The following is a 24,457-nucleotide window of genomic DNA, read 5'->3' as shown; positions in this document are numbered from 1 at the left end:
AAGACCTTGGGCAAATCATTTAACTTTTTGGATTTCAATCTCTTCATCTGTATAAACCAAAGAGCCAACAAGTATTTATTAAGCTCCTAGGTGGCACATTGGATAAAAGGCTGAGCCTTGAGTCAGGAAGAGCTGTGTTCAAATCCAGCTGTAGACACTTAGTAGCTGTGTGACCCTGGACAAATCATCTAACCTCAGTTTCCTCAGCTTGGGATATAGCACCTATATCCCAAGATTGTTGTGAGATAATATTTGTAAAGCACTTAGTACAGTGCCTGGCAAACAGAAGGTGCTACATAATTGCTTATTTCCTCCCCTCCTCCTGCGCTAGACACTGAGGATATAAGTACAAACAATAATAATAATAGACATTTTAGAAATTACAGAATGAGACTCTGTGTTCTCTTCTAGCTATATCTCCATGATTCCTCCCCCTCCCGAGCTCTGACTTTCCTCCTAACCCTCCCCAGACACACATAATTCTTGCCTTCTTCCTTAGCTCACCCTAGTCAAAGCCAGGACTGGCAAAGCATTGACACTTAATCAATCTTTGTGGGCAGAATGAGGGGAATGGAGGATGGGGGGTGGAGAGTGCTTGAAAATAGCCTTTTGTTCCCCTTTCGGTATCTAACAGGGAAGAGGCAAAGTCGGGCTTATGCTGTGGAGGCCAATATTCAAAGGCAAGTCCATGAGCCCTGCAGGCAACTGCAAACATCCTCCTGACCGCTTTAGAAGCTTATAGAAGCCAAGAGAAGGAGTGGCTTGGGCCACAGATCTGCCACTAAATGGCTGAGCATTTCCCTTCCTGGGAAAACAGTTTAACCATCTGAAAAATGAGACCTTTGGCTGACCTTCTCTAAGGTCCCTTCTGCTATTCGCTGCTGGTTTTCTAAGCACTTCCATGTAGAAAAGGGCCAAGAGAGGCTGATTCTTCATCTAGGGCTGGGCCTCAAAGAGGTGAAATTCCTTAAGGCAGCATGGATCAGTGGGAAAACGACTGCATCAGAATTTGGCACTGATCCTCAGATTCTCAATCTTTTTCCCCCGTCCCCTACTGGGATGAATTGTGCAAATAGAGTGAGTCAAAGTGTGTAAAACACTTTGTAACCATAAAGTACTTTGTGTGTGTGTGTGTGTGTGTGTGTGTGTGTGTGTGTGTGTGTAAAATCAATTCATCAATAAGCATTTATTAAGCACCTACTGTAGTTAGCACTGAGCTAGGCATTGGGATATACATGGAGAGAGTAAACAATCCCTACTCTCAAAGAGCTTATTCTCTCCCCCCCCCCTTTTCTCTCCCTCTCCCCATATACATATACATAAACATATATGTATATATACATATATACATATTTCATTGCTTGTTCAGTCGTTTCAGTCATGTCCAACTCTTTGTGACCCCTCTTGGAATTTTCTTGGCAAAGATACTGGAGTGGTTTGCCATTTCCTTCTCCAGCTCATTTTACAAATGAGAAAACTGAGGCAAACAGGGTTAAGTGACTTGCCCAATCACTTAGTTAAGTGTCCAAGGTCTGATTTAAACTCAGGAAGATAAGTCTTCCTGATTCTAGGCCCAACACTCTATTCCATGCACCACCCAACTGTTCTTCTGTACACATATACATATAACAATATATACATCTGCATAATGTGTATATAATCATATAATGCATGTAATTTTATATACTAAAGGCAGCTGGTGGTGCAGTAGTAGATAGAGGTCCAGACCTGGAGTCAGGAAGACCTGAGTTCAAGTCCAGTCTCAGAAACTTACTAGCTGTATTACCTTGGGCAAGTCACTTAACCTGTTTGTCTCCGCTTCTTCATCTGTAAAATAGGGATGATATAAGAGCACCTACCTTGCAGTAACAAATGAGATAATATTCATAAAGCACTTAGCACATTGCCTGGCACATAGTTAGCATTATAAAAATGCTGATTACCTTCCCTTTCTTCTTCTTTTCCAGGAGATATGGAAAGGTGATCAGACCTAAGGGTAGACACTCTCACTTAGCAATGAAGATCACAAACTCAGCTGTAACTTAAACTTTCATAGAGTTATATAGGGCTACCAAGAAGTCAAGGGAGTTTCCCGGGGTCACACAGTAGGTATAGTGGAAAGGTGCTATTTTGTCATCAAAAGACCTGAGTTTGAGTCCCAGCTTGGCCACATTCAAGGCCTATGCTCTTGGACCTCGGTATTTACAAAAAAAAAGTTTGTATGGAAATCCAAGAGGTTCCTTTTGCAGCGCTGTAGGAGAAGTTTCCTGTGACACTAGCAGCAGCCTGGTTCTGGCTCCCTGAGGAGCTATTCTTGCCTTGCCTCACCTCATCTCACCTGCCCCTTGTCGAGAACCTCTTCCCCACACTCTATTTCCCAGAATCCTATTGAGATTCCAGAAATAGGTCTGTGTAAACACCTACATAAACTTTCTTAATCTCTCTCACGTCACTCATAGGTGTAGGGACTACTGGTCCCAGATTGCAGGACATTGCTGATTTCAAACCTTCTTCCTTATTCGTAAATGAGTAAGAAAACCTTTGTCGGACCATGAGTACTAGCACGGAACCTAGATAATGATTCTCTAAACTCATAGAGTCTGAGACTTCTGGCCACAGAACAGAGCCTGTCTTCTCTCCCCTAACTAAATTTCAAGTCCCTAACCTAGAGAGAGCAAGAAGAGTAATCAATCCAGAGCTGGAAGGGCTTTTAGGGGCCATCTAATCCAACCCCATGATTTTATATATGAAGAAACTTACCCAAGGTCACAAGAAGGACTGGAACCCAGGCCCTCTAACTCCTGAGCCAGTTATTTCTACTGTAGCCCAATGCCTCAACAATCCTAAGAAATTAGCTAACCTAGGGGTTCTTAGCCTTTTGGAGTTTGGGGAATTTTTTTTGGCTTGGCTCCTTTTACAATTTAGTAAAACCTATGAATCCCTTCTCAAGACAATGTTTTAAATGCATAAAATGAGATACATGGGATTATGAAGAAAATCAGCTATATTGAATTATCAGCATATTTATTTGTGTGTTTGTTTCTTTGCTTATTTATCTTTTGCAGACTAGGTATCCCTAACTCATCGGGGCCCACTCATGGCCCTGATCCCACTTTTAGTTGACAGAAAAGCTGTGACCTACTCTATTTTTAACCTGGGCCAATTTGACCCTCTTAAGGCAGCTCTCCTCCCCCCACAGTACTGGGGCTCACTGGAATGATGGCAGACAGTTTGAATACTCTATTACCTTCAGCCTCATCCACAAAGCTACCCAAAAGCAAGAGACTGCCGTTGTTGCTTAGTCATCTTCAGTCCTGCCCTCTTTGTGACTCCACTGGGATTTTCTTGGTAAAGATACTGGAGTGGTTTGTCATTTCCTTTTCCTGCTCATTGGCAGATGAAGAAACTGAGGCAAACAGGGTTTAATGACTTTCCCAGGGTCACACAGCTAGTAAGTGTCTGAGGCAGGCTTTGACCTCAGATCTTCATGCCTCCAGGCCTGGTACTCTATCCACTGTGCCACCCAGTGACCCCAGCAAGGGATTACAAGTATGCAACATGATGCCCTGCACAAAATATTTTTCAAAATAAATTCACATGTTCTAGCTCAATTATTTGTAAATATTTGAGGTAACTTACATGGGGTTTTTCTGATTGCCATCATATTCATAATCTCTCAAAGTGGGGTGGATGCTGATTTAGGTAAATTGGGGTTAAGAATTTTGATCCCCGTTTGGGAGATGAAACTGAGGGTCCGGTAATCTGCCCCAAATCATATAGATAGTGGCAGTGGTAAAGCAGGTATTCTGACTCCCCATTCTAAGTATTGTTTTTAATCAGACATTTCCCCATCCTTTCCTTATTGATGTGAATAAGCAGCATAACTCCTCATCTGACAGTACACTTAGCAACGTGGAGAGACAGTGTGGTATAATGGAAAATGTGGTGGATTTGGAGTTAGAAGTCCTGGGTTTGAATCCTGACTCTGCCATTGCTTACCTGTATGACCTTGGGCAAGTCATTTAACCTTCTTGGAACTCAATATCTTTATCCAAAATGAGGGGCTTGGTTGGACTGGATGACAGCTGAGGACCTTCCAGCTCTGTCTACGATCTGCTAAAATGCCACAGACATACTAGTAGAGTAAAGGGATATAGGGAGTGGTGTGTGTGTGATTCAGAGTCCAAGAGGACAGGTTAACCACTCTCCCTCCTCCAGCTCTTTCTACTTCCTGTCCTCAGTTTCCCCAACTCCTTATCCCTAGATGTCTCTCGGCTTGCAGATTCTTGTGACCTGGGGGAACTCTGCGTGAGGATGGACAATGCTTCCTGGGACTTATTGTCCTAACATGGAAGATCCCACCTGGACACAAGCGTGGAATGGAGTCACTGTCCAAGCCATGACTTTGTATTTTGGGGATTGTGACAAGGAGGTCTCTGCAGGAGTGAAGTTAAGACCTTCTCCAGATGGGGCTGGGAACCTTCTCTCCTGTCTAGGGTAATGTGGCCCCTGCCGATGTTTCATTCCAGCTGCCTTGCCCTTCCAGCTGTGCATAGTCAGATCAGTCAATATACAAGTATGTATGGCACACAAGGTTCCAGGCATCGTTCTAGGGGCCAGGGGTTCAAAGACAAAAGCTAAAACAGTACATTCTACCATGGGAGATGTGATGCTTGGACCAAGGCTCCCTATCCCCAGCAAAAGATAATGTGGAAGCCCCAAAGTACACAGAATCACCAGGATGCTTTGTACAAGGAGCTGGCTTCTAATCACAGTGCCTGGCACACAGTCAGCACTTAATAAATGCTTGCTGATTTGATGGCTCCTGACTGTGCAAACCCAAGAGAACCTACTGAACCTTTGTGCCTCAGTCCTCCCTCCTCCTACTCTACAGTGATTGCTCAGTACCCCAGTCCCTGCTTGGCTGGAATATTAGGAGGATAATTTAAGAGGTGGGGGCATGGGGAAAATCATATCAGATTTGCAATCTATAACGTATATAGTATAAAGTTCACCCTTCAACTGTAAGGATGCCTTCAATGGGCTGTTCCTTGGTTACTCTATAATCAGCTCTCCCTCCCCCAACTCTACACCAAAATTACAGATCCATTTTCCCAGCTCCCCTGGTAGGTGTCCCATCTCCAAACTGGGTGGGGAAAGGTGGTGAGGACCATGGGTTTCCACCATGTAAGAAAGGGGCATCAGCAAGACCAGCCCCAGCTGTTCTACATAGAAAATAACCTCACTCTCAGAATCCCCAGGATTGGTTAAATCTCATCCCACCCACCTCTCCCTTGCTATGCAGGTATATTTTTCTAGCCCTCCAAGTCAAGGAGTTAATCATTGCCCTAGTACAAAGAGTGTGGGACCAATTAACTGGTGCAATTAGTGTCCAAAAGAGCCACTCCACCCCCCCATTTGTTCTTCCCCCTCTCCTCAAGAAAAAGGAGATCTTTATCTCAACAAGGAAATAAAATGTTTCCTTGATGGGAAATCCCCAAAGGAAAAAACAAGTAAGATGAGAAACAATTCTGTTTGCTGATGGCCAACCTTAGCCCTCAGGAGGGCAGGGAAAGGCCCCTGGTATTAAAGAGGGAGTGCCAAGGGGGACTGTTTACTTCTGTCCGGTTCGGGGCCCTCCCTTCTTCTCCCCTTCTTACCAATACATTGGCAATCTCTTTATAGGACACCCAATACTAAAGGTAAGCCTGATCCCCTTCCTCCTTCAGAGCACTCACTTTTTTTCTCCAACTTTTTTTTTCCTTGATAAGCTAGTTCCCAATGCTGAATTCAACCAAGTCTATAGGAATACCCACTTCCTTTCTTCTCTGGACTGTGATCTGCAACTAAAAGGAGGGGAGGGGACTTGAGATGGGGCCTGAGTTCTGATTCTCCTCCTGGTGCAGTAATGGGTCTCCAGCCCCATGTACCCGGACCCTTGAACCAACCATGAAGGAGAAGCTCACAGATATAGAGCAGAAAGGGACCATAGAGGTCAACTAGGTCAATTGGATCATTTTATAGATGAGGAAACTGAGGCTCAGAGATACAAAATTACTTTAGAGCTGGGATTCGAATCCAGGTCCTCTAGTGCAAAATCTCAAAAACTTTCTACTATAACATGGCTGGAGGAAACAGTTCATTGGTTAAAGTACTGGACCTGGAGTCAAGATGACCTGAGTTTACATCTGGCCTCAGACAGTTACTAGCTGTATGACCTTAGATAAGTCACTTAAGCTCTGTCTGCCTCAGTTTCCTCAACTGCAACATGGGAATATCGTGAGGATTAAATGAATTGATAAGGGAAGAAAGGGCATAGCATTTATATAGCCCCTACTATGTGTCAGGCACTGTTATTCCCTTCACTTCATGCTGCCTCTATAGACCTAGCCTGTGGCAATATCCATGTTATATTCCATCTTATTCTGAGACCTGCTTCCTTTTGCTAGCTTCATGCTGGCTCTGTTACCGTCAGTAAATTACTGAACCCCTCTGGGCCTCACCATTATCTGTAAAATGAGTCAAAAGCCAGTAGGATAGGAATCCTAGTGGTGTGATCCTGAACAACTCACTTAATCTCTCCTTTTAGTCTCCTTTAGTTTTCTCATCTGTAAAATGGGGATGATGATGCTTGCTTTACCTTATAGGGTTGTTGATTTGTAAGTCTCAAAGTGGTATAAAGGTAAACTTTCCCTTGTCTTCCATCAAAGGCCTACTTGGATGGTGGTAGCATGGGCATGACTCTGGGTCGGAGCACCAGCTTTGAGTTCCAGCCAAGTAGATCCTTTGTCTAAAGATTAGGTTAGCTAAGATTAATCAGTCTCATCACCAGTTTGATCCCTAGTGATAATATTTTTTAGCCGCAACAACTTTCAAAATATTACCCACCAAAGTCACTGAAGGGTTATGAACTGCACTGATGCCCTAAGTAGCTACATAGGATCCTAGATCTGCAGGGGAGCTTAGAAGCCATCTATCAACCCCTTCATCTTGCAAATGGGGAAACTGAGACCCAGTGAGATTCTGACTTGCTCAGAGTCACACAGGTTGTTGTTATTTGTTGTTGTTCAGTTGTTTCAGTCACGTCTGACTCTTCATGACTCCATTTGAGGTTTTCTTGTCAAAGATACTGGAGTGGTTTGTCATTTCCTTCTCCAGCTCATTTTATAGGTGAGGAAACTGAGGCAAACAGGATTAAGTGACTTGCCCAGGATCACACGGGCTAGAAAGTGTCTGAGACCAGATCTGAACTCAGGAAGATAAGTCTCTAATTAATTCTATTTAATTCATTCCTGGTGCTCTAACCACTGTACCACCTAGCTGCCCCAAGTCTCTCAAGTGCTAAGCACCAAAGATGGGAAATGAACCAAGGTCTTCTGACACCGTACCATGATAACTCCTTATCCTGGTCCTATGAACTATTGAACCATTCATCAATGAATCAATTAGGTATTCTCTAAGATAGCTTCCTACCCTGAAATTCTATGCTTCAGTAATTGGGCATTCCTTCCCCCAGAAGGCTTTAAGAGAAATAAGTTATGGTCACTTCTATAATGTGCTTAGCCTTGGGCTAGGCACTGTGGGGTCAGGGAAGGGAAGAAAAGGATGTAAGAGGAGCATAAGGCACAGCTTCTACCCTCAAATCATTTATGGGACCAGAGATTTAAAACAAGAAATTTCCTTAGGGGCCATGTGGTCTGATTTCTACATTTTATTTACAAGAAGTTCCAAGAAATTAAGTGACTTGCCCAAGGTAGGTAAATGACAAAGGTAAGATCTGAACCCAGCTCCCTTGCCTTGAGAACCTACACTCTTTCCATTGTATCATGACACATCCAGAGTTAGGAAGAGAAAAAACATTTATACAGATGCTTCATTCCTTCCAAAGGTCTCGGATTTCATCGATGTGGGTGCCCCCTCTACCAACACAAGCAGCACCTGTCCCAGCTTTAGTCGACAATCAGTTTTCATGAGATGCTGTGGCCAAAATGATTCACCCCCTTGGTTGCCAATCTGCTGGTGATGAGGTTCTGCTTTTTCAGCTAGGTTGGTTCTCTGATAATGAATACGCAGTCCATCCCTGAACTACTGTAGCCTCAAACTCTACCTGGAAAAGCCTAGGTCAATTTCATTCCCAAGGCATGTATTAAGTGCCTACTGTGTGATAACCAGGGCAGCTAGATGGTGCAGTGGATGGGGCACCAGACCTGTAGTCAGGAAGACCTGAATTCAAATTTGACCTCAGACATTTAGTAGCTGTGTGACCCTGGGTAAGTCACTTCACCCTGTTTGCCTCAGTTTCCTCATCTGTAAAATGAGCTGGAGAAAGAAATGGCAAGCCACTACAGTAATTTTGTCAGGAAAACTCCAAATGGGGTCACAAAGACTTAGATGTGACTGAACAACAAAAATCTGGATAATTAAATAGTAACCCAACATCTCAATGTAATTTGAGACCTTCACAAAAAAGTGCTACAGAAATCTGAAGAATTATTTGTAGCAGTCAATAAGCATTTATTAAGCACTTACTACATGCCAGGCACTGTGCTAAGTTCTGGGGATACAAATAAGATAAAGAAAGATAGTTCCTGCCCTCAAAGAGCTCAGAAGCTAATGAGGGAAGACAATATAGGAAAAGAAGCAGAGAAGGGAGAGGGGCAGGGAATGAAGAGATGACTGGTCTGACAGCCCTCCTTAAGTGGAGGTTCTAGGAGGGAATAAGTAAGTCACCAAAGAAACACTCCTGACCTCTTCTCAAATCCCCTCATTCCCTCCAGCAAGGACCTCTAGAACCAAGCGCATTTCCTATTCTTGGAACAATTGTCTTCCAGGTTCTCAGATCTGAAGCGAAGTCTCAGTAGCAGCTGCAATGGCTTTCTTCCTTGCCTGCCTGCTTGCTCTCCTCCCTGGTGAGTATGGGGAGCCCTACTTCCACCCCTGTGTCCTGGACACACTTCCCTTCCAACCCTGAAAGTGGCCTTCCCAAAGTATACATCACTGATCTGTCATACTGGAGAGACACAGAGAAGCCACTTTTATCCTCCCCTTGTACCATAAATGTCATACCTGGAATGGACATCTCATACAAAAGAATTAATGGAGGCCATGAAGGCTTTTTTTTGAGGGGGGTGTTATGAAGGGGGTGGGAATATTGTGGGGCTTCAGAGGAGGGTGTTCAGGTGGAGAACTGGGACCAGAAACACCCAGTCCCAAAGCCTCTAGGTCTAGTGAAGAGTCCCTAGCTGGAAGTCAAGAGACTAGGCTTTCTAGTAGTCAATCAACCAATCAGCTAACAATGATTTATTAAGCACTTACTCCATGTCAAGCACTGTGCTAGATACTGGTGACACAAAGACAGAAAATGAAACCATCCCAGCTCTCAAGAAAGCTAAATTCTCTCAGAGGAGTTAGCATGTAGATACATAAGCATGGATGCAATAAGTAGAGAGTAGCCAAATCAAGGTGGTTGAAGAGAGAGGTAATGAATACTTGGCAAAGGCAGGAAAGGTTTTATGTAGACTAATGTGGAAATATCTTTTCTATAACTTCATATGTATGATGGGTTATCATATTTCTTGCCTTTTCAATGGGTAGGGGAGAGGGTGGAGGGAGAGAGAGAATTTGGGACTGAAAATAAAAATTAAATAATATTTAAAAAGCAAAGAAAGGTTTCATGTAGAAGAGAGTGAGGGATTCTGAGGCAAAGGTCCCAATTCTACCACCTTTATAATCATAGGTAAGTTATTTGTTCTCTACTGTTCTCAGTTTTCTCATTTGTTAAATGGGGATGGGGATGGGGATAACCTGCCTTACTTAGCAGATGATGATTTTCTAAGGATGAAATAAAATAATAAAGAATTGAGTGCTGTGAAACTTAAAACATGATACACCCAAAGGGTATTGGTATTATTTTTGTCAATTGTTATTAGTCAATCATTTCACATGAGCATAGGCTGGTAGAAGTAGTGAATTATGTAATTGTAACAAATTACAGCTGGCTTCTTATTCACCTGGAAGAGAGGCTGGCATCACGCCTGTTGGGGGCCACTATACTTAGACTTCACTTTCCACGGTACTCAACAAATTCTTCTCCCTTTTTCCCCTGCAGTGGTTTCTATGAAGAGTCCCATATTTGGCCCCAAGCAAGTGACAGGAGTGGAAGGAGGATCTGTCTCCATCCAGTGCTTCTACCCATCCTCTTCAGTCAATCGGCATGGCCGCAAATACTTTTGTCTTCAGAATCTAAGGCAATCCTGTGAAACCATAGTCTCCTCAAATGGTTTTGTCTCTGAGAGATTTAGTGGGAGAGCCAAACTCACCAATTTCCCAGGGAATAACTCCTTTTTAATACAGATTTCACAGCTGGAGAAGGAAGACATTGGGCTCTACAAGTGTGGTCTGGGCACGAGTAATCGGGGTCTGTCGTTTGACATCACCTTGGAGGTGGGAGAGGGTAAGCACCAAGAATTCTTCTGCCTCTGGGGCATGGGACTGGGGAGCCAATTTAGGCTGCAGCAGGACAGATTTAAGTGAAAAAAAAGTAAAAACTTCCATAGAACAAGGTATGTAAGACACTGTCATGGATGTATTTCCTAGGACAACTTTGAAATCTCCTTCTAAGAGATCTCTAAAAAGAAGAGATGGGGGCTGGGGTGAGTCGAGTGTGATCCTGCCCGGACACAAAGGGATGGACAAGATAGCCTCTCTAGTTTCGTTTCAAGCCTATGAGATTACCAGCCTAAAATAACTCGGCATAATATACCTCTCTTCCTTGCCTCCTGTTCATTGGATTTCCCAAGGCCTTTGTGGCTGGAGACATCAGATATACATGGGCCTTGTTCTTGTCTTCGGGAGGCATCATGGAATAATGGGAAAACACATGTCACTTGAGTCAGAGGATTTGGCCCTAACCTCTTGGAGCCTCAGTGATCCCATCTATAAAGAGGGGATGAGAATATTTATATCACCCACTTCACAGGAGTGTTATGGACTAGGAGCTTTATAAATCTAAAACCACCATCATGATGTGAATTTCCATTCCAGCCACTTAAATTTCCCTTTGGTTTAAGATCTTGTGTGCCCAGAGGGCCCCTGCAGATTTCATGTATCACGTATCTCACACTTTCACTCATTAGCACGTATTGGTTCCCTAGTAGCAACCAAGAAGGTGAATGATAGATACAGAAAATGACAGTTCGGATTGGAATGGTGGGAGGGAAAACCAAAGAGCAGTTTATCTGGAGCTTGGGGCACTGCTGCAGAGGGCAGGTCAAGCTGGAATGCTCAAATGAAGGGTATGGGACAGACTGAGGCTATGAAAAGGAGTCTAAGGAGGTGAGGGAGCTATAAGAGAGTTTACAGGTGACTCAAAGACAAACTTTACCTATTTGAGAATCTGGCTTGGGACCTGCCTTTTCTGTAAATAATTATCTAGGCTTTGTGACAGTATGGCCTAGAGTAGGTTATGTTATCTTTCCCAGCTGTATATTAACTGGATTTATGGGTAACATGAAAGCTGAGAGGGACGGTTAATATATTGATTGAAAGGAGGGTTCCTCACTCCCCCACCTCCAATCTCAACGAACTAGAATAGTGGTTGAAGCTAATAAGATAAAATTTAATACTCGTAAATATAAATATCCTCTTCGTGGGTTCAAAGTTCGATTGCACAAGTACTTGTAGCGTAGTGAAAAGAAATCAGAGGATCTAGGTTAGAATCTCAATTCTACCAGATAGTAAGTAGCAGGGTGACTTTGGCAATTAACTTTGCCTTTAAGACCCTCAGGGTCTTTATCTGTGAAATGAGGAGGTCTAACTAGTTGGCCTCTTAGGACCCTTCTGCTCTAAATCTTGGGACTCTGTTTAGCAGTGGTGAGATTCTGAATAACCTTTGAAGCCGCGTTTTCTGTAGTGGGATCAGAAGCCAGACTGCTAGACATGAGGGGAGAATGAGTGGGGAGAAAGGTCAGTTAATAAGTGAAGATGACTTTTTGCAAGTGATATATAAAACAATAGTTTGAGGCAATGGGAAGATCAGGTGAAAGCTTCTCGAGGATAAGCAAGCCCTCAGTGTGGGCAGCTGAGTGGTGTAGTGGACAGGGGGCTGGGCCTGGAGTCAGGAAGACTCATTTTCCTGAGTTCAAATTTGGCCTGAGACACTTACTAGCTGCGGGACCCTGGGCGAGTCACTGAACCCTGTTTGCCTCAGTTTTCTCATCTGTAAAATGAGCTGGAGGAGGAAATGGCAAACCAGTCCAATCTTTGCCAGGGAAGTCCCAAATGGGGTCACAAAGAGTTGGACATGACTGAAAAAGCAACTGAAATGAAGCCCTCGGTATGTTTGTTTGGTTTTTTGAGGGAGCAGTACAGAGCAAGAGTCTGCAGACAGGGAGAAACTGGGATTCCCAGGAGGTCCCTAACTATAGGTTTATTGGGAATGTAATAGGGCAGGGCACTGCTTTGGGTGAGAGTTGGATGAGATGACCTCGGAAGTTCTTTCCAATTCTCAAATTCTGATTCTTTGGAGAGGGGGGAAGGGATCAGTGTCAGGATTTTATTGGGCACTTACGCTCTTCTCTCATTTCTTCCTGGACCCCTACCCATTCTATCCTGCAGGTCCCAATCTCCCTAACAACACTGAGGTCATCGTCACTGAAGTGGGTAAAACAGTGTCCATCAACTGCCCTTTCCAGGAACAGAATACACAGGACAGGAAATTCTTATGCAAGAAGGATGGCGAAAGCTGTGCACTGGTCATCGATTCTCAGGAACAAGTGGGCCCTGACTACACAGGAAGAGCCCGCCTCAGCATCAGCGGCACCAGCAGTAGGGTCTTTGTGGTCACCATCAGCCAGATCAAGAGGCAAGATGTTGGGATGTATGTCTGTGGGGTCGGGGAGGACAGTGACACCGGAATCCAGAAGAATGTTGACTTAAAGTTGCTGGAGCCTGAACCTGAACTGCTCTACGCTGAGCTAGGGGGATCGGTGACCTTGAACTGTGCCCTGGGAAGCACGGTGGCAAGCGTGCCCAAGTTTCTATGCCAGATGAGGGCAAAAGAGACTTGTGACTTGGTCATCAACAGCAAGGGATTTACAAATAATGCCACTCATGGAAGGATCCTGTTTAGCCATACAACCGAGACTGGATCCTTTAGCATAATGATCACACAAGTGAGGAAAGAGGATGAAGGTGTATATCACTGTGGTGCCCAGGAAGATGGCCAACCATCAGAAGAAGGGCCAATTAGAGCTCTACAGCTCTTTGTCTCTGAAGGTGAGACATGGGAGAATTGAGGCAGAGAGGAAAGAGGCCAGATAAGTGATAATTCTCCTCAACCTTCCATGTTCCAATGTCTAGAATTATCAGGGACTAGGACGTAGAAAGCTTGGTTCCTGTCTTCAGGGAGCTTCCAGTCAAGGGTGTCTCCCTCTTTTTGTCTATTATCCCCACTTAGTTTCCTCTCCACAGATAAATGAAAAAGAGAGAGGCCAAGAGAAGATTTGGGCCTTCCTATTTTGTTCCCCCCTTGCAGTTCTGTTACCAAAGGAGGAAAGTCACTGGCTGAAACAGACCTTGTGGATTATATATGATTTCAGTGGTCCAGGTTCTCCCTGTTCCCAATGGCAGAAAACATCAAAAGGGTGAATCTGAGAATTCTAAAACCATAGCAGGACCCAGTGGAGCCCATCCTATCTCTCTCCCTACTTCCTAAATTAGACGGTATCTTCTCTCTCTTGTACACTTGTGTGTAGGGTGGGAGTGATGGGGAAGAATGAGAAGATGGGTGGAGGTGAAGAGCATAGGTTTATCTTACTTCTATACTTCTCCTGGGAAGGTGACAGTCTCTCTGGATTAGTTTTAATGTCTCTTACCCCTCAATCAAGATTCTTCCTTCTTAATGATAACAATATTTTTAGGAAACCAGAGGATGAAGACTTTTATCTTATTTTGATGTGACTTTTAACTGCCTCTAAATCCTGGGGTTGGATGAGGGAAAGGAAGGAAAATGCCCAGGTTATACGTTAAGATGGTGGGTGCTGGCTTCTCCAAACATTTTGGGAAACTTTAGTTTTATCCTGTGCTAAGTGGGGCTAGGAGCAGTTGTTTCAATTCTCATTCTTCTTGGAGATTGGTGAGGGGAAAAGAATGCAAACAGTGGGAGGATACTAGCAATAAGTCAGCTGAGATCATGAGAAGAAAAACTCTGGGACTGTGCAAGATTATGACTATGCTGAGATCTCTCCAGCCAACCTCTGTCTGTGTTTTCAGAGACCACTGTTCCCAAGAGTCCTTTGGTGGTGAAAGGTCCATCTGGTGGCTCCGTGACAATAACCTGCCACTACGACCCCAAAAAGAACAACACCCTGAAGTACTGGTGCAAGTGGGAGGGCAGCAGCCACTGTACTAAGCTGGTAGACAGTTTGGGAATGGTGGATGAGTCCTACGAGGGAAGAGTGGCCCTGTGGGATGAGCCAGAGAATGGCATCTTTACTGTTATACTCAACCAGCTGACCCCTCAAGATGCAGGCTACTACTGGTGTCTCAGCAATGGAGAGCACAACAGGAAGTCTTCTGTGAAGATTGAAATCAATGACGGTAGGAACTGGGTCAAGGGCAAGGGGAGAGGTAATAATGGAGTTTGTGGGCAAGCCCTATTCAGGGACCATCCCACAGGTCCAGACACTAATGCTCAGAATTATGCCACACTGACTATTTCTCCTTCCATATTTATTTTGACAATCTCCCTACCCTTCCACCCCAATCAAAATTCCAGATTAAAGTTTTTTCCCTTCAATTCCATGGCAGAAAATAATCCTAGGCAGGGGAAATGGGTAGGACAATCCAAATTTCCAGATAGTATCACTGTATAAGACACAGTCTTCTTCCAGACTTTGAGGTTCAACACTTAAGTATCCCCCTAAGCCAGCAGAGAACATTCTTCCCTATTCCTTCTACAAGAATCTTTTCCAAATTCCTGTTAATGCCAGTGTCTTCCCTCTGTTCATCTCCAATATATCCTGTAGATGTCTATGTAGATGTGCATGGTTATTTGTATACTATTTCTCCTATTAGACTATGAGCTCTGTGAGAGCAGGGCCTGGTTGGGTCTTTTTTTCCTTTCTATGTATCTCTAGTGCTTGACATAGTGCCTGGTAGATAGAAGATGCTTAATAAATACTTGTTGACTGGCTGACTGACAACTGAAGTTGTAATTTTTACTCAAACAAGCCAATCAGTCTTCTGTACTAGCTAAAAATATCTGAAAGGGAGAAAAAGCACATTGATGTCAATGCATCCATCCCATATGACCCAGTCCAAGCAGTCAGTGTCAGTGGTGATAAAATACTTGAATATCATTATTATTTATATATTGTCTATGATGTAGTGAGAGGCAGCACAATGTAGCATCAGGATTGTTAAGCCTGGGGAAGAACCATATGTCTGCCATTAGAAGATCAGCCTTGTTAAGTGCAAAGAAACTCATCTCTAGGAAGCTGATGACTAGATAAGGTTTGTATGTGAGGGTGGGTGGGGGGTTGGCCGTAGCAATTGATGAAAAACATTTATTAAGGTTTGGGGAGGGGTCCTAGTTTATTCTTAGCTGAGGAGGTAATCACACTGATGCAATATCCTTAAAACATCAAAGTCATTTTATTTGAATATTTATTATATGTTAGATAATTCTCCTCTAACTCCGTGACTCATTAGGGCTTAAAAGTGACCCTGGAATTTGTTTCATAGGCTGTTTCAGGAGAGTACCTTCTGATACACCAATAATGACTGGGCTCAGTAAGGTTGTACACATGACTCGGTTCAATTCTTTTAGTGCCCACTGGTTCCATCTGTAGTCACTGTTGCTGTAGGTGTCCTCTTCTTTCTTTTGGGAGAAGAGACCAAGTTTGACCAGCCTCCTTCAATAATAAATAGCATATTCATCTGAATAATAATGATTCTATCACTTCCTAGTGGTGCGATCTTAGGTAAGATGTTTAACTCTTATGAACCTCAATTTCCTTATTCATAAAATGAGAATGCCAATACCTTCTTGCATATCTCATAATAGGATTGGAGTGAGGGCGAATTACTCAGTCAATGAGAATTTATGAAGCATCTGTTATGTTCCGTGCACTGCGCTAGACACTGGCTAGACACTGCCCCCTAGAGCAGATCGAACTGTCTTTGGCAAAAGCAAAGGTCAGCGTTCTTACTCAGGTTGGCCTCCAAAAGAATACAAAAAATCAAACGGTTCCAAGTTCTTGAGGAGTCTACATTCTATTAAAATGAAATAATGAATATGAAGACATTTCCTAACCTGAACGTACACTCATAAATCTAAGCTGACGTTAATATAATAACTAGCCTAGCTCGGTAAAGCAGTCAACTAGTATTCATTAAAGAAGTTATGTTAGGCAATGTGCTAAGTTCTGGGGATACAAAGAAAGGCAAATACACAGTCCCTACCCTGAGGAAGCTTATGTTCTGACAGAAGAGACAATATGCAAATAACTCTGTATATCTGGGATATTTTCAATAGAAGTGGAAAGTATTCACAGAGAAAAGACATTAGCAGTAAGGGGAGAGGAAAGGTCTCCTGCTGAGTGTAAGATCTGAGCTGAGTCTTGAAGGAATCCAAGAGAAACTAGGAGAAAGAGGTGAGGGGGCAGGGCATTCCAGGTATGGATAACCAGTGAAAACACAAGCAGTCTGGAGATGGAGTGTTGTGTTTCAGGAACAGCAAAAAAGGCCCATGTCATTGGATTATAGAATATATGGAGGGTAGTAAGACTAAGAAGACTGGAAAAATAGAAAGGGGCCAGTTTGGGAAAGGTTTTAAAAGCCAAGCAGAGACATTTCTATTTGATCTTGGGAAGCCACTGAAATTCATTGAGTAGGAGGGTGCCATGGTCAGACCACTCTTTAGTTCATCACTGTCATGAGCAGTAGGGGCCTTATGTACTTCTTCTGCATGGACCTCCCTCCTGATACCCTTCCTCTGACCACCCCATCATCACCATGGGCCTTCTCCTTTCTTCCCAGGTCAGCCACTCTTAATAGCACCAAAGACTGTCACGGCCCAGCTGGGACAGTCTCTCACCATCTCCTGCCACTTTCCCTGCAAGTTTTATTCCTACGAGAAATACTGGTGCAAATGGAGCAACCAGGGATGTGAGACCCTGCCCACTCAAGAGGAAGGGAGTAGCCAAGCCTTTGTGGACTGCAATCAAAATAGCAGGAATGTTTCTCTCACCCTGAACTCCGTCACGAGAGACCATGAAGGGTGGTACTGGTGTGGTGTGAAGAATGGCCAGAACTATGGAGAGACAATTGCAGTCAGTGTGTCTGTGGAAGAAGAAGGTAAGCCTTGTATGGAGAGGGGAACCCAGGCTTCCAGGCAGTGTCCTGAGTTCTAGTCTGGGCCAACCCTTTAGCTCTTGGACCCCCTCCCTCCCTCTCTTTTCTCTCTCTGTCTCTCTCTGTCTCTCTCTCTCTCTCTCTCTCTCTCTCTCTCTCGTCTCTCTCTATCTGTTTGTGTTTGTTTCTCTCATTCTGGGTGTCTTACATGCTCTCTAGTTCATTTTCTTATTCATTCATCCATTCATTCAGTACTCATGATGCACCAATTACATTCAAGGTACTTTGACAGTTGCTTGACTATCAGTGTAATGAGAAGAGTACTGGATATGAAGTCAGAAACCATGGGTTCAAATCATACCCTTGTAACTTATTACCTGGGTGACATTGGGCAAGTCAGTTTTCCCATCTAGACTTCTATTTCTCATCTGTAGAATGAAGAGGCAGAACAGAGGACCTTTAAGGATGCTTCCAGCCCTTAATCTATGACCCCCACCAACCTTTTTGCCAACAGTGTAAGATGAAAGTGAAAGTTTCCCATGGGAGCATGGGGGTGGAGGTGGAATGTGTCCTTTAAAGTCTGCTATCTCAGGTGTGTCAGCCGGGAGACGAGCCTGAAATCACACCATGGACAGAAAAGTTGAACCTGGCTGACCGGACTCCCCAGCTCTTTAACCATCTCTGAGGAACTTCTTGGGAGTTGTTCTAAATATGTGCTTATTGCCAAACAACCACCAGAGGGCAGCATTTCCACACCTATTCACACCTTCCAAAGATAGGTTCTAGAATTTTGTAGCTTGGAAAGGACCTTTAGATTCCTTCAAGGAAATGGCCTCAATATATGCTTTGGAAGACATTTTAAAGGGGGTTTTGAGGGTGAAAATGAAATAAGCCTTAATAAGGAGAGAGAGTTTCAAACAAGCTAGAGGGGGCTTTTTATTTCTCTTTGGCTAGACCCCTCCCTTCTCCTAAACCAGAGGGGCCCCATGATAGTAGTAATCTGTGGAAAGAATGAAGGATTTGGAGTCATAGGTCCTGGATTCGAATCCAGACTCTATCACTTACTCTAGTTGAGAAAGTTACCTGTGCAACTTTTGGGCAAATCACTGAAACTCTCTGGGTCCCAGTTTCCTCATACCCAAGATGAGAAAGTTGGACTAGGTGGACTCAGGTCCCTTTGAAGCCTAGAGCTATGCTCCCACACAATCCATCTGCTCTAACCTTTGCTATTAACCCCTCAGAGCACTGACTGAAGTACTTCAAGGACCCCAGAACAGGTTCCCTGATCCCTGAGACCCAGATGCATCTCTTCCCAAACTTTGATGTAAATCCTTCCAGGGCTATCCACAAATGTGGTAGATTGAGAAGAGAGCAAGGTTGGTTATGTGACCTTCAGTTCAATGACCACGCAGCAAACATTTCTTGAGTACCTGATCCCATGTACCAGGTGCTGTGCTAGGCACTCTGCGTATACAAAGATGAACATCGATCCTTCAAGAAACTCAGGCTACCCACGTGAGCCCAAATAAGCATGGCCCAGGGTAAACTGTGATGAGGGGCAAAAAAGGGATCTCCAGGGTCCAGGAGCTCAGAGAAAATTAGAGAAGGAAGAGATCACTTTTAGCCAGAGGGAAATCAGAGAAGGCTTCCAAAGGGAGGTGGCACCTAAGCTGGGTTCTGAAGGAAGAGAAGGGATTCAACAAGTGAAGATGACTAGCTAGAATGAGCTGAGAAGCCAGGAGTGCATGGTCAGATGGGTACAGCAATACAGTTTACCTGAAGCACAGTAGAGTCTGGAAAGACTGCATAGGGAGATGGAATGCAACTTGGAGGGTCTTAAATGCCAGGCTGAGGAATTTGTATTTTATTCTGTAGGCAATTAGGAACCACACTATAGGTGGCCCTAACTTCTGTTAGCCTTATGTCTATGATCTTCCCATTGGGGTTTGTTCAAAGCTGAGAGTGGCTATTTTTTCTTCTTCTGTATAACCTATAACCTATGACTAACTCTGCTCTGCCTCAGTCTCCGGGAATGCCATCCAGCCAACCAATGCTGTCTTAAATGAAGATGCTGTGGAGCCTAAAGTCAGAGGCAAAGAGATTGAAGTGCCTACAGATTTGGGGAGGTCAGTAAGTTGCTTTTTTTTTCTAGAGGCAGGTTACTCTGGAGCAGGTCCCAGGAAGGGTAACAGGAAGGGACCCTGTCCTCTTGAGGAATTCCTCAGCTTCCTGGCTTGAATATGCAAAAGGTTGAAGCTATACCCATGGTCTTGTTCCTTGCTTTAGAGGGTCCTTTTCTGAAAGCACAGAAGCCCTAATTATGTCCCACTTGGTACCCTACCCCTAAATCAGGAATTTTTCAAAATAATTTGAATCATTTCAGTTCTTAAGTGAAGGAAGGGATTCAGAATGTGGAGATGATAGAACCCCTATTCAAGCCAAGCCATCAGAGGAAGTGGGCACCAGAGTTAAAATAAGTGCTCTGCAGTATTGGATGCATGGATAAGGAAAGAGTGCTCATTCTGGAGTCTAGAGATCTGGCTTTGATTTCCAGCTATGCCATTACCTATATGAGTGACCTTCGCCTCTCTGGGCTTCAGTACTCTCTGAAATCCCTAGGAACCTATTTGGCTCTAATGATCTACTTAATAGGCTCTCAAAGTCGCAACAGGTGTTGGGAGGTAGAAGAAGTCTGACCTCCAACCTGTCTTCCAGTCAGCTTGGACACCTCCTATTTCCATCATTCCTTCCTCCCTAATGCCAGCCCTGCCCCCTCCCCCCAACTTGTCTCTCTGCCTTTCTCATTCCAGCACTGAGGAACACAGTGGAGGCTCCAGTGTTCTGGTCTCCACTCTGGTGCCTTTGGCGCTCGTGTTAACCGTGGGTGCAGTGGCACTAGGAATCATCAAAGCCCGACGTTGGAGGTTCAGCGGTGAGTTCACCATTTCAGTCCCCAATACCCTAACACACAAACTCTTCTGTACTAATGGATAGAAAGGAATTAGCAATGATAGAAAAAGATGGACAGATTTCACTTTCTCTCTTTAGGCTAGTCTTATTAAAGCACAGGTGTCTACCACGGACAGTTCAGATAACTGAAATGGAAGGGTCTGAGGTAGGGGTGGGGAACCACATGTGGTCTTAAACCCACAGATTCCCCACCTCTGGTCTGGGGGTAAAAAACCTTGAGATAAGAGACTTGGGGGTCTAGGTTCTGCTACTAACTGCCTCATATACCAAATGAATATAATAACACCTGTCCTCAAAGAGTTGCTCTAAAGCTCAAAGGAGATAATGGATGTGAATATACTTTTAAAAGTTGTGAGGACCCATAAGTGCCAAGCATTAATGACTCTCAATTACTGAGAGAGAGCACCCAGCCTAGGAATCAGGGAGATCTGGGATCAAGTCCTGCCTCAGACGCATACATACCAACTGTGTGATCCTTGGCACATCTTGAAACCACTAAGTGCCTCAGGTTAGTATCAAATCCTGAAGAGTTTGCCAGTCTGTACAGGCAAAGAGTGCCTTCACTGTAATTTCTCTCTACTTAATCAATTAACCAACAAGGATTTATACCCCGTACCAGGCATGTTGCTAGGTGCTGGGCACCTAGTTCTTGCCCTCCAGGATCTTCCATTCTACTAGAAGAAACAGCATGTACATATGTAATTATTTACCAATAAATACAAAGTCACATTTGGAGGAGGAGGTGCTATCATCTGGGATGATGGGGTATTCTTCCCACAGGACATAGCATTTGAGCTGGGGTTTAAAGAAAGCTAGGGATTCTGAGTTAGATGTGAAGAAGGAGAGCATTTCAAGCAGGGGGCACAGCCTGTGCAAAGGCCCAGAAGTAGAAAATGGAACATCAATATGTAAAGAAGATCAAAAAGGTCAGTTTAGCTGGATCCTAGATACTCAAGACCACAGGTCAGAACCACTCCTCCTAAAAAAAATTGTTGCTTACAGAGGGGACCGAGATATCATTATTAGGCAAAGATCATTTCTATTCAGCTTTAGATGCAGTCAGACCCTCCCCCTATCCTAGTTCTGGCTGTGGCATAGAATTCACAGTGGTTAATCTTATTCTGAATCTCTAAGTGTTTTTGAAGCAGCTAGGGGACCCAGTGGGCAGAGTGCTGGACCGAGAGTCAGGAAGACCTGAGTACACATCTGACTTCATTCACTTATTAGCTGTGTGACATTGGGCAAGTAACTTAAAAAAAATCCTCTCTTTGCCTCAATTTCCCCAACTTTAAAATGGGAATAATAATAGCACTGGCCCCTCCTCCCCAGGTGTTTTTTAGGATGATATTTAAGTGCTTTGGAAACCTCATCTATTATAATTCCCTTTCTCCTCCGTCTTGCCACATGTAATTCCTCTTCCTTGGACAGATCGAGTTTCGGTTGGAAGCTACAGGACCGACCTCAGCATGTCAGAGTTAGAGAACAACCCCAGGCAATTTGGAGCCAATGAAAACATGGATGCTTCTGTTCAGGAGACTACTCTAGGAGGGGAAGATGGTATGACCTTCCACCAAAAGGAGCCTTCAGGAGTGTGCTTTAGTTTTCTCTGGGGAGGACAGAGCTGGGAGGGGAGTGTGGGAAAGAGGCAACTTGGTATTGTGGATTCTGAACCAGAGGACCTGGGTTCTGAATACTAATTCTGCCACTGAGTACTTGCGTGCACCATGGACAAGTCTCTTAACCTCAATGGGCTGCACCCTGTTCCAGCTCTAGATGGGATGTTCCCAGGTATAAAATGAAAGGGTTGAACTAGGTGATCTCTAAGCTAATTATTTCTAGTTCTAAAATAGGGTGGGAATATTAGGCTTGGGAAAGGAGGCTAGAGTGGGAGATGGGCCATTTCCCTGGGATTTCCTAATTGGTCCTTTACTCTTTCCACAGAAATCATCACTCAGACTGAGAACCCTGAAGAGATCCAACAACCTAAGCAAGTCAAAAGGGTAAGGAGGGAGGCTGGCAGCTTCACCACAACAGTATGAGAGAGTTGTAGTTAGGCATTGGGTATCATTTCCAGTGCTACCTGTGGGGCCCATGAGACACCAGTATAGAGTGAAAACCTTTTCACAGAATATTACAGCCTTGTCTTGTTTCTGAAGATGATGGAGTGATGCTGTGTGTGCATGGGAGGGGAGAGGAAGGAAAGGGAGGGGTGCCAGGTGGGCTGCATTTACAGCTAGCTCTTCCCTTTTGAGTAGGAGGTAGGAAAAGACTGTGAAAACAGAGTCCAAGAATAGAAATCAAGTGATCAGGTGGTGTATTTTTTCCCCTTGGTATTGGACCGGATTGGCTTTGCCATTTAAGGGTGCTATTCAACACATCTTTAAGTGTAGGTAGGCTAGGCAGTTGCCAATGAAGCATGATTTGAGGGGCAGAGGGAGCCCACTCAGGTGCCACAATGCCTGAAATCATGGATGAATGCAAAAGCTTTGATTAGGTAGTTATTAAGATCCAAGTACAGTATAAGCACTGGGGGTACCAATAGAAAAGTGAGACAGTTCCTGCCCTCAATGAACTTATATTCTAATAAGAGAGATAATATATAGTCTTACCAATAATGTTGCATTCCCTTGGGTTAAGTATTTCCCTCTCTTGGCTTTCCTGTGCAAGAAAAGTACTCCCTCTCCCTCTCCCTCTCTCACTCTCTCTTTCTGTCTCTCTCTGTCTCTGTCTCTGTGTCTCTCTCTCTCTCTGTCTCTCTCTCTCTCTGTCTCTGTCTCTCTCTCTCTCTGTCTCTGTGTGTGTGTGTGTGTGTGTGTGTGTGTGTCTCTCTCTCTCTCTCTCTCTCTCTCTCTCTCTCTCTCTCTGTCTCTCTCCTTGCACATGGTTGTGTATGCATGCCTGTCTGTCTAGGCTGAGTGCTCTGGTCATACTGAATTTTTTTTCTTACCCCCATTCCCTCTCAGGGGAAGATGAGGGCTAGCAAGGGCTGTTCTACTCCATAGATCAAAAGAGGGTAGTGAGAGTAGGGCAGGTATTTTTAGGGGTTTCTATGTTCTGATCATCAGGACAGCCGCACCCCTCTCTGTCTCCACTCCTTCTCCCACCCCCTCACCTACCTGCAAGGTTAGAGTAGAATGCAACTGCATTGGATCTAATACAGAGGTCAGGGCTCTCCTAGGCAGTGAATGGTTGTGCCTCTGTGTACTTTGGAAGCATGAGCAATGACTTCAGTCCTCTTCACTCTGCTCTCCCCCTCATTTTCTCCTCCCCACTGACACAAAAAGAGCTGAAACCTGTTGTTTCTCCCATAGTCTTCCAAGGAAGAGGCAGATATGGCCTACACCGCCTTCCTGCTGCAGTCTAACAACATGGCCAATGAAATTCCCTTGGATGACCCCAGTAATGCTTAACCAGTGGATCCCTCCAACTGCATTTTGTCTCCCACCACCTTCCCTCTTTGGCTCAATCATCTGCATGACCTCCAGGATCACCTTTTCTCAGACCCTATCAGCAACCCAGCAATCCCTCTGTTCCATGTGGTCTGCACATCTGCCCTCCTCACCTTCCCCTGACTTTGTCTGCTCCCTGCCTAGGGTTTGTGGCTCAGTGACTCTAGCCTGGGCCTAGTTTTCCCTCCTCAACTTTTCCTCTGAGAAGATAAGGATCCAATAATTCATCAGCTTAATTTCCATTGAGTTTCCCCTGCCCCCCTCCCATGGCAGTATAGGCAAGGAGGGAATGCAGACCTTGAAGGAACTGCTCTGTTTTTAGAAGGATTTCGAGTTAAATCATTTCCCTGGATCTCTATTCCGAAGAAGTTGATAGGATCCAAGATCTTTCTGTCACACCATCATTGCACACTCAGCTGATTAAAAGGACTTTTTCCTGCCTTCTGTGGAAACTTTAATCTATTTCCTAGAAGGAGGCTTTTTGTCAGGTGTCAAACCCTAACACCTTTCTTGGGCACCCCTATCCGGTTCATATTTCTTTTGGGATTCAGAGAAATCTTGAATATCAGAGCTAGAAAAGACCTTAGGGATCGTGTGGCCCACCCACCACATTTTACAGAAAAGGAAACTAAAGTCCAGTGAGAGAAATGACTTTCCTAAGGGACACAAAGCTGAGCTGGGAC

General features: G+C 44.3%; 1 protein-coding gene across 2 annotated transcripts in view; it reads left to right on the top strand.

The window, feature by feature from the left end:
* The window catches only part of PIGR (polymeric immunoglobulin receptor), a 28,644-nt gene extending 4,429 nt beyond the window's left edge, over window positions 1–24,215 (top strand). Inside the window, exons 2-11 of one of the 2 annotated variants that reach the window (XM_036758127.1) lie at window positions 8,832–8,909; window positions 10,109–10,453; window positions 12,616–13,275; window positions 14,272–14,598; window positions 17,041–17,358; window positions 19,379–19,481; window positions 20,166–20,287; window positions 21,754–21,882; window positions 22,267–22,325; window positions 23,637–24,215. In XM_036758127.1, coding sequence (XP_036614022.1) covers window positions 8,870–8,909; window positions 10,109–10,453; window positions 12,616–13,275; window positions 14,272–14,598; window positions 17,041–17,358; window positions 19,379–19,481; window positions 20,166–20,287; window positions 21,754–21,882; window positions 22,267–22,325; window positions 23,637–23,735 — 2,202 coding nt within the window. In that variant the 5' untranslated portion in view covers window positions 8,832–8,869 and the 3' untranslated portion in view covers window positions 23,736–24,215. Of the gene's footprint in view, window positions 1–8,831; window positions 8,910–10,108; window positions 10,454–11,877; window positions 11,965–12,615; window positions 13,276–14,271; window positions 14,599–17,040; window positions 17,359–19,378; window positions 19,482–20,165; window positions 20,288–21,753; window positions 21,883–22,266; window positions 22,326–23,636 lie in introns of those variants that run through there. The other variant, XM_036758129.1, reaches the window with a different exon arrangement.
* The last annotated feature ends 242 nt before the right edge of the window (window positions 24,216–24,457 follow it).

The sequence above is a fragment of the Trichosurus vulpecula genome, chromosome 4 (genome assembly GCF_011100635.1).
Source record: "Trichosurus vulpecula isolate mTriVul1 chromosome 4, mTriVul1.pri, whole genome shotgun sequence".
Taxonomy (NCBI): Eukaryota; Metazoa; Chordata; class Mammalia; order Diprotodontia; family Phalangeridae; genus Trichosurus; species Trichosurus vulpecula.
Note: the sequence above shows the minus strand (reverse complement) of the source record. Positions and strands in the feature narration are given on the sequence as shown.